Genomic DNA, 21,333 nt, shown 5'->3' with positions numbered 1-21,333 from the left:
TTTTCCTCTCGACTGTTGGCAAGGAACGTAAGGTATGCATTACCGCCACCTACTGGTATGAGAGTGTCTTCTCCTTCCTTCATATATATCAGTGAAAACATGCTTGCCCCCTAGCGTCTAACAGAAGTAATGCAAAAACACACGAAACAATGCGTGGGTGTGCGTGTGCAAGGGAAGTGGTGGAAAACAGTTAAAACGGAAAGAGGTAAACATCATTCCTCTTCCTGTTACGTGAAGTCATCCTGATTCTCAGTGGGGTTCAGATCTAAGAAGTTTCCCAACAGCAAGTCTAAAATTTCAATATTCTGCCCTGTGAGATACTTGAGCACTTATCAGAGCTGCAGCTCACTGTGCATTCAGATGCTTCCACACTCACCTGCTATTGATGTTGCGCAAGCTCTGCACTGGCGGCTACAGAAATCTGCAGTCAGGAGAAGGTTGTTCTAGTGCTGGGACTCAGCAGGACTCTTTCCCAACTTCACATGTGCTCATATGAAGTTAGATGATCATCTGTGCCAGGGCTAAAATATAGGCTATTTGTCATGAATTTCTCCAACTAATATATATATATATATATATATATATATATATTTGTAGTCATTAGCAAAAACTGGTCACTGTGCATGTTTGAGCCCCAACTGCAAAGAATACAATTTAATACAAATATGAAATTTAGTCCAATTTATTTTATGTTTAATAATCACATCACTAATTAACAAGTAATCACAATAAACACTTCTTTTTTTCAAAACCAAAACTAAAACTCAAAATATTGAGAAAAACATAATCCCACGCAAAAAAAAAAAAAAAACCCAACAACAAAACAACGAGGAGGTTCTGTAAATGAGAGAAAGTCTACCTAACACAAGCCATTGTTGGTTTTCAGCATGCTCTGCAGGTATAGCAGTTAGCTAGTGTTAAATGTTTATTTGAAGCTCCGCGACGCTCCTCAGAGGGGTTTCAGGTGCTACAGTGAGTTGTCTAGCTCTAACTGTGTGTTAGGCTCTCTCTCAGACAGGCTGCTGCTCTGTAAGTGCCATTCTTAGCCAATATTATCTCCCTTAACTTGTCAGCCTCATGTACATCAGCTTTTGCTTCAGTTCCATTTAACTTTATCCTTAAACCAGCAGGGGTCGCTGCACTCTTACTTTTCGAGCTATTCTCTCCATTACTTTCATCTCTTAAGACTGGGCTTCTTGTGGCAGCACATACAAGTACAAGAAAATATGTTAGAAAAATCGTAATTAATTAGGTTCTATAATACCACTTCAGTATTTATGTATAAAGCCGTTACAGCACTTCAAATGAAATCAAATACAGATTTGTGTTGACAGGTATCTTCTCTAATGCTAACTTGAAAACTGAAGCAAAAAAAAAAAGAAAATCACACCTCGAGCCCCTTCAATCATGAGAGCGAAACCGCCACGAGGCTACAGGAACACAACGATAAATACATGTACAAAAGTGTTGCGTCTTTAGCACAATTTATCTCGACAGACATTCTTTCACTTCAGTGGCCCCCTTTCGAAAAACAAAACAAAACAAAAAACAGGCCAAAGCTTACCATGTTGTCACAAGTATTCAGAATAACAGTCATGATAAAAACGCTTCCTCCCATAAAAACTTGCAAAGCTACGTGGAAATGAAAGCAACGTTCCCCCCCACAGACCGATAACTGCAGCTGTACGTTGTTTGTTCGTAGTTTTCAGGGCGAGTAACAGTGCATCTATGAACAATCTCAGAAGAAGAGGCGAATAGAAACTTGTGGCTGGAAGCAAAGCTGGGTTTTAGTTACGGACAGGCACGTGGAAGAGCTCAGCCAGAAAACAGCTGCGAGATCAAAGCTACGCCTTTAGCATCAACAACTTTTTGTGTATGAAATTACAAGCTATTGCCTGTATGTGTCAGAATGTGTACAATTTATTACTAGACTTACAGGAACTGTAATGGGAACGATCTGAAGAAATCAGGTAAAACTGACAAACAGGTTACTGTTGCCAAGCGAAGGCTCATTCATGTTCGAGTTACTATTCATAAAAAGTGGATTTACTACTACATCACAGTTAATCCTCTTTGATATATGATTAAAAGCATTAAGGTGCAGTTTAGTTTCATCAAAGCAACAGCAAAATATCAACTTGATAAAAACATTTCCTTTACATAAAGATTCTGAAGTGTGACTTTGAATTCTGACATTACCTCTTGACACAAAGCTTTATTGATCCATCACAACTGTATGATGTTATTTTGACTTCAGGATCTGAAAAGCTAATCCAAAATAAGCATGTGAAGTCAGCATAGAGATTAAAGACATGCCTTTTTTAACAGATTTAGAGATAACAGATAAGGACAGGTTTGTCAAATATTTTGTATAACATATTCTCTTTTAAAATATTTTGCAGGTAGAACTAAATTTGTCTTCAATAAATTTGAGTTTATTTAATTGCAGTGACAATTGTAGGCCTGTTATTAGAAATTCAGAGCCCACTTCTATGTGAAAAAGAAGAATAAAACTAGAATTTAAGTACCTGCCTTTAGTTTTGCACCATGTAGTAAAATGAACTTGATCTGTTATTTTTAAGTGAGATTATATACAGTTAATAAGTAAAATTTTGTTCAAGTGAGAATTTGCTTTTGCAAGAGGTTCAAGCATTCTCTGGCATTCTCAGAGTTTTCATAAACTACAGTGGCATTTCTGAGACTGAAACAGTCTTGAGTAAATTTGGTAAATTTGCTCTGATCTAAAAATCGCTGACTAGCTTTGGGCTCATGAAAAGGAGTAAGACAACAAGAGGGTTAAGGGCCCTTAATGGTCGAACCGTTGAGTAGCATTGTTTTCTGAGTAAACACACCCTCGAAGTTAAGACCAATCACATGATCGTTTTCCACAGAGAGAGGAGTGAAAAGTTTGCCAAGAGGTTGTGGCATGAAGGGGATGATGGCATAAAGCTGAGAACAAAATGACTGGTTCTTGACCTGTGGCAGCAGCAACAATGAGAATCGATTTCAACAGTTCGGTGCGACCATGCAGAGCCCTTTACCAACTCCAGGCATGATATTGATATTCAACAAAATGTCATTTTAGTCTATTACATAGACAATTTACATTCTAAATTTAATCCCAAAACAATCAGTAATATAGTTTTATTATAATATTTAAGCACTTTTACTTGAACAGAAAAAATATTTAGTAACTGGTTCAACGTTTTAAAATGTTGCATTTTGGTGCCATTTCATGAACTCAGTGCCAGTTTGGTTTCTAGTTCATAAATTAGTAAACTACATTTAGAACCAAATTATATTGACAATGACATTTTTTAGGGTGTACTAGCAAAAAAATGTCAACTCATGCTCAAATTAGATTAGCCAAGTGTCGCTAGCTGGCAGGTGGAGCTGTTAGCTAGTAGGTGACCATGGTAAAGCCTGTAAAAGACAGAAATATTAATAGTTTCTAAGAAGATGAATAGTTTTTGAAAAGCTGGTTATAAGTAAAATGGTAAGCTTAAAATTGTTTGCTTGACATGTTGAAAAAATTGCTAATGTAGCATTGTTTGCTAACAAGCGCCATGTAATAACTACATATTGTGATATGTATGTATTAGCTAAACAGAATAATATATATTTCCTATAATATCCTGGATATATCAAAGCAACATATTAAAAGTATTGATAAACATATTTTACAAATCAAATGACCACTGATAACCTACCAAAATATCATTCGGCTAAAAGATTTTCAACAATAGTTAAGTGGCGTAATGAGTATGTACAATGTTGGAGCAGCATGATTAAATCTTAACACCAAACCATCACAAGAACTTCCTGTTAATTTCTATTTTTGAAATTATGTAAGCAATACCAGAACAGAACAGCTGGAGTAAAACCCATGAGCTTTGAGTTTGCGGTTGAGTTTCTATTTTCTAGCCATGCATTAGAAAGGCATCAGGAGGCAACAGGTTGCTACAAGAGAAGAGAATAAAGTAAGACCATGTCTCAATGGCAGTACGGCAACAAGAAGAGCACTGAGCACACAGTACTGTAGATGATTTCTAAATTTAACTGAATCTTGAGCGAACTCCCAAAACCACACTAACCTGACCCGCACAGAAACACCTAAAAATAGAACAACAGTCAACCAGGGCAGCACCAAAACCATACTGTTCAGAACAGAAAAACTCTTCATCCTCCACCATATTCTCTCTCTCTCTGAACTGTTTTAGGCGTGAAACTGCATCACTCTTATCTATTGGGATTCTTTTTTTTTATTTTTTAAGGTAAGACAAACAGGAGGCACATATGAGACACTGTTCCTTTCGTTTCAGAAGCAATCTGAACTGCATCTTCCTCTTCTCCCTCTGGACTCAGTGAAAGCTTCTCGGCTTCAGCAAACGTCCTACCTTATATTATTTAAAACCTCTTCAGTCACAACACTGACCACGTATCTGATATTTAACCACAACTCTGAAATTCCTTTTGTATTTCATCTGTCAACCTTTTCCTCAACGTTCTGCGACATTCTTCATCTCCTTCACACTGTGTGTCTTAGTTTGCAAGAACATGTGCGTGTTTCATAGATTTTCTGAGCACTACTTGACGAAAAGGAAATAAAACACCTTAAGGAAATAAAATAGAATAGCATTGATATATTAAATACAACCTAGTTCTATTGTCAAGGAACATGATGGAAAGAAGGAAATAAAGAGGATCCAAAAAGAACACAGATGCTCATTTCTATATATAATCTTTTCAATCAAACACCTCATCACAAACACAGAGAATAAAGAGTTGAATTGGCTAAAATGATTCAAACAGCCTTCTTTTTTGTTAAGTCAGCTTGCATATGGTTGCATGATGATGAAGGAAGAGGAAGCCATGATGAAATTTATACTGAATTACTACGACGTTACAGAAGCAGAGAGTACATGGCTACAGGGGGAAAAAACGGCTCCTAAAATCACAAGGAAAAAGAGATGGGAGTCCAATAGGAGAGCCAAATTGTTCTGATCACTACTGAAGAGACTGTTGCTGCCACCTGGTGGGTGTGCAGGGGGAATGATGGTGGTTTTTCTAGAAGGTCCCACCACCGGGTTTCCACGTGAAAGCGGGCAATTCCAAGATGCCGGACTCAGAGAGATCATTGCTGTCCTGGAATTTTCCTTCACATAAAGTACCGGTCAGGACCAGTCAGAGTCTAAAGTTACTTCAGGTAAATACATGAAAGTGGTGGTGATGATGAAGGCGATGATGCATGACGATGTGAAAGAAGCACTACTGCACAATGATTCTAATTTTCCAATAACTGATGTAAGATTAAATGGGGTTAAGAAAGTTGGGATCCCTTCACGGAAACGCCGCTGTCGTCCCCCCGGACCTCCACCTGTAGGTGCAGTAAGGAGGGGGAGAGGGGGAATTGAGACTTGATGGGGTAACACTGCAAGAATCTGGGTGGTGGCTTTGGTTGGCCATGCGGGGAGAACGAGGAACCATGTGGGCGGGAACTGTTGCCGTTGTCCTGTGGGGGGCTGGCCAGATGGTGATGTCAGCGCTGTGGTCCGTGCGAGAGCGAGCATTCTCGCGGAAGTTGAGCTTGATAGACTCAATCTGCAGCAGAGGGGTTAGGGGGAAGGGAACAGGGGGGTTGGGTGGGGTTGGAGGGGGAGTAAAAGTGAGGCAAGGAGAAGGAAAAAAAAAAAACATTTTTACAGTGAGGAAAAGTGGGGAGGGAGAGGCGGTGACATTATAGGGGGCAGTTGAAATGAGGAGGGCAGAGGGATAGCAGAATTAGATGCCTGTAAGATAAAAAGTCAAAATATAATCAGATGGACTGCAGACATGAGAAATACAGATGCATTCAGACACAACACACGCAGAGATGATACTGTATGATGGCTAAAGGCTCCCACGTACTCCGGCAAACTTCACCCCCTCGTAATCGAGGCAAACTCAATGTCCACGGAAAGGTCAGTTTTTCCATACTTGGTGCCTCAAAGTAAATTGCTCAGAGGTAACAGGGTTCACATTCAACTGTTTTGTATGCTGCACCGAGCTGTTGATGTTGAGTCAGCGCCATCTAGTGGAAGCACTTGTTATCCACTTGAACCTGATTGAGGGAGATCTTCATACGCCCAGACTTCCGTCTCCCCTGCTACCTCTGCATAGGGAAACCTGAGGCAGATCCGGAAGACGCCTGAGTCATGTCAGCTGGCTTCTATCGAATTAGATATATAAAAGGAATTTGTCATGAGAAATGTGGGAAATCGGTATGCTTGACTATGAATTTTCAACTGTAAGCAGACAATGTGTGCGGCTCACAGAATACACACAGTATGCCTGAGTATGTGGGAGCTTTAACACCATGGTGGAGTCAACATCAGGCTTTCAAACCTATGAACACTACCAACTGCAAAGCAGGTTGAGCATCATCATGGTGAGAGTCTGTTTTGGGGCTTCAGAATTGGTGGAATCATGAAGGAGGACCAATCATCAGTTTACAAAATGGCAAGAGTTGGGAAAATAGTTACCCAGTACACATTAAACTACTTTTGGATGGGATAGCAGGCTAACATTAACCTCCTGGAATGTCCTCAGTCTCAATCCTGCTGAAATGTTGTGGACTGTCCTTAAAGTAAAACGAGTTCAATTGAGAGCTGAACCAATAAGAGCAGCTCTCATCTGACCCTCAGCTCTGGGAACCCATGGTCTTGGTGATGGTTCCTGGCAAAAGAACTTTTGTGAGCATCTTTGACTTCTTCTGTCAGTCTCTCTGAACAGCTGAGTTTCCAATGAGGTCATCAAACCTAAAGTGGAAACTTGGAGCGCATATAGAAACTTACTTGTCTCTGGCATTAGAGAGTCCAGAGCCTGGGGCTCTCGGACACCCTCACCATCACTGGGAGCCCCGTCCTTCAGCCCGTTCTCCTGGGCATTAGGGGTCCCTGCAGGTCCCATCTTGGGGTCTGGGGCTGGAGCCAGGCTGCTAGTCATGGGAGTTGCATTTCCCTCTGTCTCCTGCGGTCCCTCAGCCTAGAAACACACAGAGAGGCATGTCAGTTGGTCCGGATGGAACAACCTGGCAAAAAAATCCCAGTCAGACAAGTTTGCCTCTGAAGGTGAATATTTAAGGCTCGTGGAAAGAAATGGAATGACACAAAGCCAAAAGAGTTAAAGTTTTAGCATCAAATGACCAAACAGACACACTATGGAAAAGCTGGTGTAAAATACTGAGTATGAACCTTGAACCCACACAGCTTTGAACATTTGGAATGTTTTAACTCTTCCCTCATTGACTTCAAACTGAAGCAACCATTAGAACCAAGTTAACCAAGCATAAAGAGTTACATCTATGAAACCACATGGATTCTCTACCAGCAGTTTCAGCAGTGATCCAAATGCCTTTTGTACCTCGAATTCAATTCGTTTAAAATTTTTATTAAATTCAGTTTATTTTTATAGCGCTATTTTGTCTCAGTGTTGAGGTGAGACCTAACATATTTACTTTCACAAGTGTGCAAGACTTTATTAGACTTAGACTTAGACTGACTTTATTGTCATTTTGCATGCACAGTGTGTATACAGAACGAAATTTCGTTACATACAGCTCAGGACAATGTTTTGAGATTCCAATGTTGTGAGGTTACTCCAGAAAAAAAAAAATACAGTATAAAATATGAATATAAATATGAATATAAAATATAAAGTGCAGGACTGACAGTAAAATGGAAGCTATTTAGCTATATGTGCAAGGTATGAAGTGGAGACCAGTTTTTGAGTGCAGTCCAGTTAGAAATTGCTTTGGATTTATGTCAAATGTAATAGATATGGAGACGGAAAAGAAAGGGAGACAAGTATGAGAAAATGTTTAAAGGGAAAGAAGGAGAAGAGTGCAGGAGAAAAAGAAGGATATAAATAATAGAAGACAACACTCTAGAAGTCTGTTCCTACATCTACAAAAAGAGAGAAAAAACAAAACAAACAGCAACAACAAAAAACCCAGAAAAGTTGATGTGTAAGATGCAAATATTTTGGAAACACTTTGAGAATGCTTTGAGTGGGTAACCGTTGGTTACAACTGAAACCAGAGTCAACAACTAGTTAGAGCTTAGCCATGAATTAAAATAAATACCTTAAAACTCTGTTTAAATTTTTGTTTTTAAGAGATTTAGACTACACTTGATACAAAATTAAAAATAATGTGTTTTTTAAATTTAGCTTAAAATCAGTTTATTTTGCACTAAAACAGATTTATTAAAATGTAGGTTGAGATGTATGAAGCACTTTAAGACAATTAGCTTCAAGATTTTTAATACCTTTTTGGCTTTAAAAATGACAATCCTTAAATGAGACAAGCTTAAAAAAGTTAATATATTAAAAATTTAGCTTACAAATTCTTTAAAATACAGTTTGTAGCCGAGTTATGTATTATTAAAAAAATAGGAATTATTAGTTTCCTCGTCTCAATTCATCCTCCTGAACCTAATATCGCCTTTTCTCAAGAACTGGATGTGTACAATTTACTAATTACCCAAAAAGGCACCTTTACAATTTAAGGTGTAAGTAAACAGTGAATGGATTCTACCAGAAGTCTCTATGTACTCAAAGGTTGCATCATACCTGTGTAGTTAGGGATTTAGTAGTGAGATCTTCAAAAGACATCTTTTGCATTTTATTAAAAATTGGTTGATTTAATTGTATGACTTGTTTTAGATCTCATGAGCCTGGGTAAAGATGTAAATTCAACATAAATTCAACAGGAATAACCATGTGCCACATTGATTAGTATTTACATCCAGACATACAGGGAATGAAGACACTTAGCCTTTGTTCAGATATCAGCAGTGTAAAAACAGCAGTTTCTCCACACTATCCTCACCTCGACATGCCCTCCTCCAGGAGAATGGCTCTCGTTGTCCACTGACCCCACTTTGTGCTGAGCCTTTTCCCTAATGCTCACTTTGTGGGACTCGATCTTCATGACGCCTCCGCCTGCAGCGCACAGCAACAATCAGACTGATAATCAAACGTCAGGAGAACATGCAAAGCAAATAACTTCAGCAGGGTCTCATGAATTTACACCTGGTTATTAAATAAATACATGCATTTTCTGGTCAACGCATACAAGAGAAGATTATTATTACATCACAAAAACAAGAGAATAACTAAATTTAACTAGGCCATTTAACCAACCGTCTTGGCGTCATTTTCCTGTTGATGACCTACTTTCAACAAAGCTTCAGTTTTCAAACAAATAGTCTCACATTTAACTCTAGACTAGCTTGGGAGCTAATGGCTGTCAAAATTACTGCAAAAGTTTTTGTTTCTGTGTCTGTAAAACTAACCCAAATTATTAGTTTTCCACTGCTACACCTGGCCATGCCATAAGCTGTAGGTGTTCATATTAGGGTTTCCCGCAGTGTATTATAGGCCTGGCGGCCCGCCATGCTTTACTAGCCCCACCGCCAGGCTAAGCCTTTCTTTTTTATGTTTTTAGGAAAATAATAATAATAAAAAATAAAAATAAAAAATCGCTTTTTTTGATGGAGCCGTTAACTTAAATTAAACATTAAACAGAAGTGCAAATAATTGATATTAATTTTAATTGTGTTTGTTTGATTTGTTGTTTTAAAGATTAGTCGTGGATTTAAATATTGTTTCACTGGCAATGTTTTCCCCTAACATATAATTACCCAGTAATATTTTTACATTTCCTGTCTACTTAACATCTTTTAATACAAAAACACGGTGGACCACCAGTGGACCGCCTCGGTGCCCCGACCACCAGACTTAGCAAGTTTTCTGGATGAAACCCTGCATATCCTGTGTTTTGTTAACTTTAAACATGGTACTGATCTTTCCTGCCACATAGCTCTACATGCAAGTTTCTGGAGACTTTAGATGCATTAAAAGTGTTAAAACCTTACCTCAATTTTAGCTCATAAAAATAATTAAAAAGCCCAAAATTCCCATTCAAGGTCTTAAATTTCCTTCAGTTATGTTTTAAAATGACATTTCTTCTTTATCCATTGTTTCTACCATTCACCAGCCAATTAAAACTTTACCGAAATAAGTAAAGGTTTGGTATTTTAAATGACTTCACAGGCTTCAGAAGTATACGCTCAAAAGAGGAAATGCTATTTATAAAGATAACCAGCACAACAGGATCAGAGCAAGTCTTGGCTCACCAGGCTTGTGCTTGATGTTGTCCTTGGATCCACATTTTGAAGTCACCTTACTTACGTCCACCTTCTTGTTGAGTATCTGCACCTGTTGCAGTTGATAAAAAGATTTTTTTAGGTCAGTTTTATTCTGAAAGCACAGACTGATGTTAGGGTCCTTTGCCAGGTTTACTTCATCTCAGGAAGGAAAACTAGAAAGAGTAAGTGTTTCAAGCTTGAGAAAACATTATAAAAATGAGAGCTTCATTTAAAAAGCTACAGAAAGTTCTATTCTATCCATTCATCTTTGTGTTTCAGGAACTCCTGATCATTCATGGAGCTTCTTTAGAAATGTGGACTGTGGAAGCTGACGTTAGCGCTGGGGACGTCTGTGCTGCTGCTGCTACATGTTTAGAATTGCAATATTTTAAGCTTGAATAGCTTCACTGACGAGCTAATTCCTTTTAGCACAACTTGAACACAACAGAGCCCAATCAGATTGTTCTTTTGAAGTAAGAAATTACGAGAAGCAAATTCATCGGATATCGCTGTCCTCTGCAAATGTTGCTTGTGCATCACATTTATGAATGTCCCAAAAACTCACAGATACAACAGTTCTGGTCAGAACTTTTATTAAAATAAACAAACAAAAAAAACAAAATTTTTTAACATGTTAAAATTTATGTAATTAATCAAAATGAACGCATTAAAGCCCCAGTCTTAGAAGATACTGTATTTGAAAACAGGTCCAGAAAAGCATCCCATGATAGGACCGATCATCTAGTGCTGCCTAAAACACCTGGGTGAATGTGACACAGCGACACATACAAAAAAAAAAAAGTCACAGCCAATCAGAGTTAGTGGCAGAACAGAGTGACAGAGGGGAAGTTTAAGGAAGCGTGGGGAAGGTGAAGCAGGTTCACTCGGGGTGAGGGTAGCTGGTGCCATAGGGTGTGTAGTTCTGCTTTGAGCCTCAGTGACGTCACCCACTGGTTTTCTGAATGGACTTGAAACTTGGAGACCTGCTTTGGCTTTTTTGAAAGCAGAAGGGACCTCATCTGGTGATGAAATTCTTAAGAACCCTGGATCCCTTAAAATGATTGTTCAAGGAACCACCAACTGACTAAGAAAAGTTAGCGAATTAACTTACGGTAATTAATTTTGATTAGAAGATCTAATTTGTCATCTTTGTTCTGGTTTGAGTCGAGTTGTTGACTTCCTGACTGGAGCTTCCTAGCAGGGCTTGTGGGCCAGACAGTACTTACATTCCCTCCACCAGGAACATGCTTCATATTGTCCTTGGAGCCCAAGCGTGAGGTGACGTGGCTGAAGTCCAGCTTTTTGGAGACTATTTGAACCTATATGAGTACAGCACAGCGGCAAGAATGGAGAGGGCAGAGAAGGGCCAAGGAGGGGATTGGGAGCGCATGGGGAGGAAGTTAGACAGGAGAGGTGAAGCAGAGGGTGAGGAAGACAGGATAGGAGAGGCAACCACCACAGCTGAGGTTAGAAAGGACAAGACAGCAGGAGAGAGCAAGGTTCAACAGAGCAAATCCTACCGTGGCTGCCAATTCACATTTAAAAATTTAATTCTAGGATATCTTAGTCATCATACAGAGTAACTAAATGTTGGTATAATTCATATAGTCAGTGTTGTTATAAATGGTGATGCTGTGGACAGGAAAGACCTGTGGTAGAAGTTAAATCTGAAAAAGCCTCTGACTGAAGACTGTAACAGTCTCATGACATGCTAACAGTTCAATATCTGGGCAGCAGAGATGACATTTTACACAAATGTGTCCTGGATGAAACCAGCAGTTGTTGGCGAGCAATGCTAATCCACCTCATTTGATTTTCCCGCCAGTCTTTAAATCTTTTTCTGGCCGTTTAGATAGAAAGTCGGGCAGGAAGACGCTGGAGTTGGGGATATGAACATTACCCTTTATGATGGGTGAATGGATGGAAGAGATGATTTGAACTTCCTCTTCCTCTCGCTGCTCTGCATCCAGGAAGCCAGTGAGCATCAAGAGTCTGGGATCAGGTTACCAACATGGCAGAGCTTGGTGTGAATGCACAGTGAGGTAAAGACTTTAGGATAACAACGATGTGACACCCAGGACAACAAAGAGGAACCCTCCATCCAGGAAAAAACAGCTACTATGGGTTAGCTGTTATGGATGTGGTGCCAATAGCAAAGCATTCTGATCTTGTCCATGTTAAAGTTTCTTATCATCCAAAGTGAACTGGGCTTCCTCAATGTTCTAGTCAAGAACACTGGTATCCGTAGTGGGATGATTCCACAACAATTTGGTGATGACCTGCACATTTTTCAGTATTGTGGGAAATATATTATAAGGCAAAAGTGATATACGCTGAAATTTGGGACTTATGTTGTAAACCACACACTGAGATCATGTGGTCTGTTCTTAAAAACCAGGTGAAGGGGGGCGTGCCGTGGTGGCGGAGGGGTTAGCGCGACCCACATTCAGGCAACGTAGCCTCGACGCGGCTGTCGCGGGTTCGACTCCCGGACCCGACGACGTTTACCGCATGTCTCCCCCCTCTCCTTCGCCCTTTCCTGTCAGCCTACTTTGAAAAAGGGACACTAGAGCCCACAAAAAGACCCCTTGCGGGGTGATTTAAAAAAAAAGCAGGTGAAGAAGCAGTAGCCAGCGAACTGTGATTAATTCTAACCAAGTGATGACAAGAAGTTGACACTGAGGTTGATACCCGCTATGTCAAAGCAACTTTATATTAACTTTTTTCTTTTAAAAAGAAGATGTTTTTTTTAATTTTAAAAAAGCTTTAAAACACAAAATCTTTGCAATTATTTACTGTTTAGACACACATAAAAAAGATCCCAAACCACCACAATATCTTTGTCCCCTCCAAAGATCTGGCAATGATTGCAAACACTGGACATGGACACTGGACTCCATATGACGCAGAATACTTATACTGGGTTCTATTTTGACCCCCTCTAAAGCATGATAATTATTGTGAATTAGAGACACAGAACGGCAGGATACATAAAATGCAAAAAAGAAACTGTTTGCTATTGGCTGAGACTTAATTCATTCCTCAGTCCACTCTACTGTTGGCCTTCATGATGAAAATCTGTGTCTCCATGAATGTCAATAGAGCCTCAATGGGAATCTCTGATTTTTGAAACTGCCAAAGGTGGCAATGCAACTGTCAGTCAGCAGGTGGCGCCAAACACATTCCCTTGTTTGAAATAAAGTTATTGGGGAAAAAAGAGAGAGAACATGAGAGGAAATAGAACATTTCGTGTAAACAGTCTTTACACATTTCAAAATAAGAGCATTCATATAAACTACCTTCTTGAAGAATTATTAGCAATTAATAACAAAAAGATCTCATCTTTATTCAGCTGAAATTCTACAAAATTGCCAAGTGAATTAGTGCTTTTCAAATTCTCCAGAAAAAAAAAATATTTAGGGGAAGCTAAGTGTGCTAAATGTTTCCAAAATTAGCAAAAGCGCCAAATGAAAAATTAGCTTTGCCATTAGTGCATTATTGGATGTGCACTCACCACTGTAAACAGCATAATGTTTGCTTTTCATTATTTTCAAAAAAGTTAACAGACTGAAAGAACATAAAATGAAATGCTGTAAAAGTAAATGATATAAAATAACCAAACATTGGAGCGCTTACTGAATATGAATTAAAAAAACATCCCAATAAAACATCCAGTTAATCGCCTTCCTGACCATTCTAGAACCATGACAATAAGATTTCAGACTGACTGAAGATTTCAGAAGCTTGATTTGCCAAGCTTCTGACATGTAGATGTGCTATCAAAAAACAGCTGGTGAATGAATGAATGAATGAATGAACAGAGAATAAGGAAGAGCATGTTGGGGAGGATGAAGGGGGACTCACTTTGCCCTGGCTGCTTTCTTTGGTGGTGATGCCCCTTTTCTGAGAAGCAGAGGCCACCTGGGAAGAGAAGCCGGCCCCCAATCAATGAGAGCCACTTGCAACGACAAATTGTGAGGAGGCGGCCGGAGTGCACAAATACACTTGTGGATGTCAGTGGATAGTGGGTTAAAAGAGTGAGAGAGATTAAGAAACTTTCCAAAAAGTCCAAAGGTGGAGGGAATATTAGTAAAATTAGGCCCAGACAGGGAGAAACAAGAGAAGAAGCACAAAGTACATTTTTTTGTGCTTTTTTAAGTATCAGATGACAAACGGTTGATGAAAACGGCAACATCCAGAATAACTTCTTCAATTTCACAAGAAAGGTTTTTGTGATTTCTTGAAGTGGATTTTGGCTTTTCCAAAATACCTCAGCACAATGCTACTGACATGCAGTACTAATTTATATGCAACTGGCTGGGATTAGCCAATCCAGGAGCACCATTCATTTTTCTAGCTTGTAAAAAAGCTTGTAAATATTATCTTCTGTGGCAGAGTTTAGGATGGTGTATTTAGTGTTTGAACAATTAAAATAGACATTTATAAGCGTTCTTAGAGTGGGTCTAAAATAGTCCTGGATTTTAGCCATTTCCTGGGCAGCTGTGGTCCATTCCAAAAATGGGGGTCGATGGTTCTCAAAAAGAAGCAAAGCTCAAAAGCAGTGATCTAGGAAGTTAGCTCAGTGAGCTAACATATAGGACTTTGTTCCTGAAGCAGACAAAATGTTTTAAGGGTAACCTATGATCAGGTCTTTGTGTATGCAAATGACAATTTTTTAGGTGGCTTATGTGTGTCATGGCATGATGGATGAAAGCCTTACTATGGAATGTTTATTGCAATTAGTTAACATGCAGAGGAAAAGATGAGTAGTGAGGAGAAGATGATGACGATAAAGACCATTTCTACTTGTGTTGGATGCTGGTCATTTTTGCCCTTCACTACTTCTGCTCTTGTAGTTTTGACTGTTTCAGGCTCAATGTTTCCGTCATAAGTTTGTAGCAGCTGGGGGCATATTTTATATTTTTTATGGTTTAAATTAGTTGTAGATATTCTATTCGTGGTCTACCTTTATAATATTTATATTTATTAATTAACATTAATTAAGATGTGATGTTTGATCAGAGCTCAGATTGTAAGTTTTAAATTCACACGCAAAAAAAATCATCAAGTTTTTCCTGCAGCTTAAAATCTCATGAAAAATCTTTTTAAATCAGAGAGGGAAAGGTTTGCAGAACCATCCCTGCCCCGCCTGCTTCTTGTTCACTGCTGAACAAGAAGCATCATTTTACCCTTGTTTGGCTGAAACAAGGGTAAAATGAATGTTTTTCTCAAAACTACAGAGAAGACTTACTTATCTATTTACATGTTTTTAAGACACAAAAAAGCCTAAGAAACTAAAAGATTGTCTATTTTAACTCTTTATGTAAAGATGTTCACAGTTCACAGTAAACAGTTAGCTTTCTGTTTAAACTAAAAGCAAGTAGACCATTGATCAGATGAGGGGGGGCGGGGGGGGGCATCCCTATGGACACACCTCTTACATATGAGGGCTATTTAGAGAGATAATTAGCATAACATTTATATTTTTGGACTTTGGGAGGAAGCCGGAGTACCAGGAGAGGACTCGTGCTTCCTGTAGTAAAACATGCAAACTAGCAATAGAGTTAACATTCAGCTTCATTAGGTCCTATTTTTCTGTTAATATAAACACCAACTGTCATATTTTTAATTAAGATAATCAAACAGTGAGAAACTCGTCATGGCTTCCCATAACACATGCAAAATGCTATGAGATTTAAGCATTTTTATGACTATTCACCATTCATAGTTGAATTCTTTGTTGCTTTCAACTACGAACAAAAATAACCAGAAACAAAATGGTTTTAGTGTGCAAGTAAGAAATGGTTTGTTTATGGGTACGAATCCATGAAGGGCTGAATCGACCAGGAGCCAACATGTTTAGAACTGGCTGAGAGTTCAGACTGGAAAAGAGAATAGTGTTAGAAGAAACAAACGTAAAGAGACAACTCCGTGAGACACTGCACCATTTTAATCATAGACCCTGCAGTTTGAGAACACTTCCTGTTAGTCTGGGAGGATTTGGAATCGGAACCAGAGATTGCATGCTGGGAGTAAGGCAGTTGCACGAGAACTCCATCAGACACAGCAGGACCTACCTTCCCGCCGCCAGGCTGGTGCTTTATGTTATCAGTGGAGCCGATCTTTGAGCGGACATTACGGATGTCGGGGTCTGGCGCTGTGCCGGGACGAGCCGTGGGCCTCGTGGTGGCGCTCGCCGTCGTGGATGCAGTGGGTCGTGGGGTGCGGGGCCCCATGGGCCCCAGGGGCTTCTTCTCTGCTGCTGTGGCCGTGGCGGAGGACAGCGTAGCCGATTTGGTCGCTGTTCGAGTGCGAGATGCAGCGGTGGTGGAAGTCGTGCTCCTTGAGGTGGTGGAAGTGGTCTTGGGCTTGGTAGAGTCGGCTGGAGGGAAAGTTTACACAGTGCATTCAAAAGTCTCTCCTTAATATAGTTATAATTTTTTTTAACAAGTTTAGGAATTTGCAATCTCATTGTTTCTCTATGTTGCAACCTACCCCACCAACTCCCTCATGGAGGGCGAATGACGGTAACTACCAGTGGTTTTAGCTGTCAAGCTGCTAACATAACGTGCTAAATGTTAAATGTACGCGTGATATATAGAGGAAAAAAGGATGTAGTGCTTGGCTACTAATTGTCAGCACTATGATAACTAGATAACAAGAAACAATGACCACATTTTGTAACTTAGTAAAAAGTTTTAGTTAAGAAAAATAGTGAGGGAAATAAAACTAAGTTAATTATACTAGCTTGACTTTGACAACTTTAACATGTAGATGTGCTGCAGAATTTGGAGTGATTTTGTTCGCAGCTAAAAAAAAAGGCGACCCACACACCAATTCTCTGAGAACATCAGTAGAGCAGGTGTTTAAATGAGGTAATCAATCATCACTGCGATAATATGATCACTTATTGCAAAATAAACAGCAAGCCTGAAAACAGAATGCTGTAACGGACTGATTGTCATGTTTTTTGTGTGCGAAATATTTTCATGTTGTTTGATGTTGAATCCTGATACACCAGTGGAGCCGTTGTCAATCAGTTCCTATAGCAACGGGTGTGTGCAGTCATTAAAGCAAGTTTGAACTGAAAAATTATTGTAAAAATGATTTGACACATTCTTTAAATGTATCAACAAGCAAAAACAAATGAGCATGATAGCACATCACACCCTTTATAATATGCGTCTATGAATAAAAACATTCTAAATCTACTTTGTGTCAATAATAGCTTCACAAAATCTACTTTATGGAGAAGAAAATTACATTTAAGACAAAAATCAACACTATTAAAGGAAGGATTTCTTAAAGAACTTCAAAGTTTCTCTTAATATTTCTTGCTTATTCTGAAGGTGACCAGATAACTGAAAAAAACAAGGTTGAATTATCCAAGTCACCACACATAGAAGAGGAGAAAAACAGGAAGCGCATTCTCTGTCTCTCAACTCTGACAGATATGACAAAGGAGACAGAAGCTGTGAAATGAAAAATGGAGAAAGCTGAGAAACAAGCAGAAAAGCAAACAGGACAGACAAAAAGAAGCAGAAGGATGTTGGAATCACCATTATTAAAGGAAAATATTCACAGCCTGACTTTAAAATCTTTTCTTGTGTGGGTAAAGCCGATTTAACATAATATCTTTGACTTCAGCATCCACAGGCAAGATGCACTCAGGCACTACATTTGTGCCAAAGAAAATCTGTCATCCATATTTATTTGGCCCCTCTTGTCAGCTATTCCTTCATACTGCTGAGCCATGCTGAATCACATGTTGTGCTATCAATCCTCCCTGAAAGCTTAGGGAATCTCTCTGACTCTTTTTCAGGACATCTTTAATTGAGGAAATCCGCCCCTGTTGCTTTGACGGAGCTTAAGAGTAATTTGACTTTCTATATACGAACCCTGGCAGATTAGAAAACTTGAGGCTGCATCAGCAAGAGCTGCAAACTCCTGTCAACAGCAAGCAGCTGGTAATCCACAGGCTGCTGTGCTGGAGGTTTTAAAAGTCTACGGAGCTTTTCAGCAGCAAAGTCTTTCTCTACTAGACCCACAGTCACGGTTGGACTGTGTCTGACTCAGTTACCCCACTCTACTGGGGTCCATCGTCCGTCAACGGAAGTAAAGAAAGTTTATCTGATCTGCAAAAACATTTAAAGTCAATCTTATGATACCTTTTTAAAATGCATCATTTTAAAAACAAAAGTGGTGGTCAAATGGGAGCTCGGCAGTGAGTCTCTGGCTTTTTGAACCCATATTAGCAGGAGGTGTGTAGTACTCCGCGTAACTTTAACCAGTTCTTTCCCTCACCAGACTCCCTAGTCCAGCTTCTACCACTCCAGATGTGGTACATGGCAGACTGAGCCAGGTATTGCACACAATTTGATTGACAGTAGACCGTATTTATTAACTGAGCCATAGATTTATCTTAACAACATTTTAACCACCTTTTTTGTAGTAGTAGGCAAGCCACAAATCAATAATTCCATAGTCAAACCTTGAGGTCCAAACCTTTTTATCAGTTGTGACAGAAGAGCACATACAGTGTCAACTGGATGGGGAAACCAACAACGAACAACATAAACTGGTAGATTTTGGAGAAACTGACCACCTGAGAGTCACTTTCTCCATAAATGATGTCATGGGAGAGTCGACCGCATCCCCTGCACAAACACAGTCCGCCTAGATGTCCAAGTTCCTCCACATATTCAAGTCAACCTAGAGAGGAACACGCTCCCAATGGAGACACACTAATCTTGGCTAGAACTGAATCAAACATTAGACGGCTAAAGTCAGACTTGACAATGGATCTGGGATTTAACTGAAACATGGTGACAGCTAAGGTTAGCATGCAAACACTGATTATAAATGGCCCAAGAAGACGGCCCTGAGGAACCCCACATTTGATTTTTTGTCACTCAGACTTAAAATTGCTGTCTAAAGTATTGATGAAATGTATGACATTAAAGTATAACTGAAAAGATAGAAGAGGGGAATACAGGATTTAAGATGTTGCAAATAAAGAATTAATATATTTAAACCAAAAGCTGGAGTAAAAACGTAGCAGTAAAAATGTGGTGTATTCAAGTCTGACCTTATAATTTCAAGGGTCATTTTGAAGAAAATCGATTGATATCACTTGTTATTTTTATGAATCAGGATGTGTGATGTCATAAAGATGTGTCCATAATTTATTAATACAAAATTGAGGCATTTTGTGATACCTGTTGAAGTCCTAACAGTGGTGGACTTCTTCTCTTCTCCTGGTTTGATGCTTTCAGTTTTAGAGGCTGAAACAAACATTGTGAGAAAATCCGTATATGAATCAATGAGAAAGATGCCAACATGCAATATCTGGGTTATGTCATCCAAACTGGACGTACCCAGAGGCTTTTTGGCTGCAGTAGTAGTAGTAGTTGTGCGAGTGGACGCGGCTGTGCGCACCGATGAAGTGATTTTGCTGGCTGCAGTGCTCGCCGTTCCGTTTTTGGTAGCGGGGCCGGAGGCAGGGTGACTCGTGGTGCCACTGCCAGCCTTCGGCACCAGGGGGCGCTTCTCTGTGGTGGACTGTGAAGGGAGAAAAGAGAGCAGAAAAGTGGTGATTCAAAGGCTGATGACTGGCTGAAATTCAGGTCAGACTTTTTCATCTGTTTTTAATATTAGATTCTTTACAAACGCCCCCTGTCTCAGGGTTTCAAAGGTGATAAAAATGTAAATGCATCCTTTTTAAAATCTATGATTTCACATCATGAGGAAAGAGGATTTCATTCTGTTAAACATGATTGCATCACCATGTAGCCCGTTGGATGATGCCATGCTCCAAATCCAGCCCAGCCATCCTGAACTGAGTCACCCTGCACCCCAGGGTGCCAGGGACTAAATAAAGGCCAATACGCCTGGGTTACCGTCAAACTGGCTGCATTTAAGAAGGTCACCAACAGATGGGTACAGAGAGGTAGATTTTAAGAAATTTCATCAACCTTGATACAACTGAAACCGACTGTACAAAGGGAAGAAACAATTAATCTGAGGACGTTTTTAAATGCTTCTAGAAATTTACCACTTTAATTGAGAAAAAGTAAAATAACCGATGCCAGTTGCACAACTGAAGCTGATATATTTCCCAAGATTGAACATCTGAATTAACTCCACTGGGTCATGCTGACAGGCGTCAATCAATAAACTGTCAATGGTTTTATGAAACTTGGGCAAACAGTTATAAAAGAAAATGATTGTGGTTTTCTAATTTTGTTTTTCCACATAAAAAATGAAAAGTGTAATGTGCATCTTAGTCAGCCCCTTTTACCTTAGAGTAAAATGAGTCCACATCTATGCAATTTGATCAAGCTGCAAATCCAGAATAAGTATTAAAGTCCGTTAGTAAACACACAACATCACGATGAGCTTCAATAACTCAGGCCAGAAGTGGATTTTTTTAAAGCAGGTTTAGGTTAGAGATCCCTGTCCCATGATCGCACAGCGTTGTTCAATCCATCATCTCAAAACGGAACAACTGCAAATATGTATAATTGGGACAATAGACAAAAGACATGTTCCACTCCGGGGCTGGAGTCCTGCAGGTTTTAGATGTGTCCTTGTTCCAACACAGCTGATTTAGTGTGTTTCCACCTCTGATAATTCAGTAGATTCGGTTCAGTTCGGTAAAAGTTGCCGCATTTGTTCCATTTTCAGCTGCTGCTGTTCTCTTTCACAATGCACTGTGTCAAACCAACCAAAAAGGGAGTGGGATCATACTTTAGCATTTGTAGGATTTCTCTTTTGTCTTTGGCTAAAGACCATGAGCTATTTCTCCAACTAGCACTAAACTCTCCTGTTTGTTTTGGTTGTATTTACCCAACCAAGAATGCGCTGGTTCCTACTTTTGGAGCGCTCTCTGGAACATTTGGCGTTCACAAGTTCCTAAAAAAGTTCACTTCAACCAAACAGAGACCGAGGTTTTTAGGCGGACCAGAGTTCCTCCCCAAATGAAGCGAACTTTCAAAGCAAACAAACTAGAGTTCTACTAAAGAGCCCAAAACAGGGCTGGTGTGCATGCATCCTTAAGTGGCTAGATTACCTCCTCAAAATAGCAGGAAATTCTGCTGAAGTTGTCCAGAGGCCTGGGGATTAACCCATCATTGGATTCTGG

General features: G+C 39.6%; 1 protein-coding gene across 11 annotated transcripts in view; it reads right to left on the bottom strand.

Moving 5' to 3' along the window:
• Positions 1-666: 666 nt before the first annotated feature.
• The window catches only part of LOC114136733 (microtubule-associated protein 4), a 102,740-nt gene continuing 82,073 nt past the window's right edge, over positions 667-21,333 (bottom strand). For 5 of the 11 annotated variants that reach the window (XM_028004947.1, XM_028004951.1, XM_028004950.1 and 2 more), the window contains 9 exons: positions 19,568-19,751; positions 19,409-19,474; positions 16,268-16,572; positions 14,055-14,111; positions 11,417-11,509; positions 10,179-10,260; positions 8,870-8,982; positions 6,834-7,023; positions 5,616-5,789 (listed from right to left, as the gene is read on the bottom strand). In XM_028004947.1, the coding sequence (XP_027860748.1) occupies positions 5,782-5,789; positions 6,834-7,023; positions 8,870-8,982; positions 10,179-10,260; positions 11,417-11,509; positions 14,055-14,111; positions 16,268-16,572; positions 19,409-19,474; positions 19,568-19,751 (1,098 nt within the window). In that variant the 3' untranslated portion in view covers positions 5,616-5,781. The other 6 variants (XM_028004948.1, XM_028004958.1, XM_028004956.1 and 3 more) reach the window with 6 other exon arrangements.

Source organism: Xiphophorus couchianus, chromosome 21 (assembly GCF_001444195.1).
Source record: "Xiphophorus couchianus chromosome 21, X_couchianus-1.0, whole genome shotgun sequence".
Lineage (NCBI taxonomy): Eukaryota > Metazoa > Chordata > Actinopteri > Cyprinodontiformes > Poeciliidae > Xiphophorus > Xiphophorus couchianus.
This window is presented reverse-complemented; position numbering and strand designations above follow the sequence as displayed.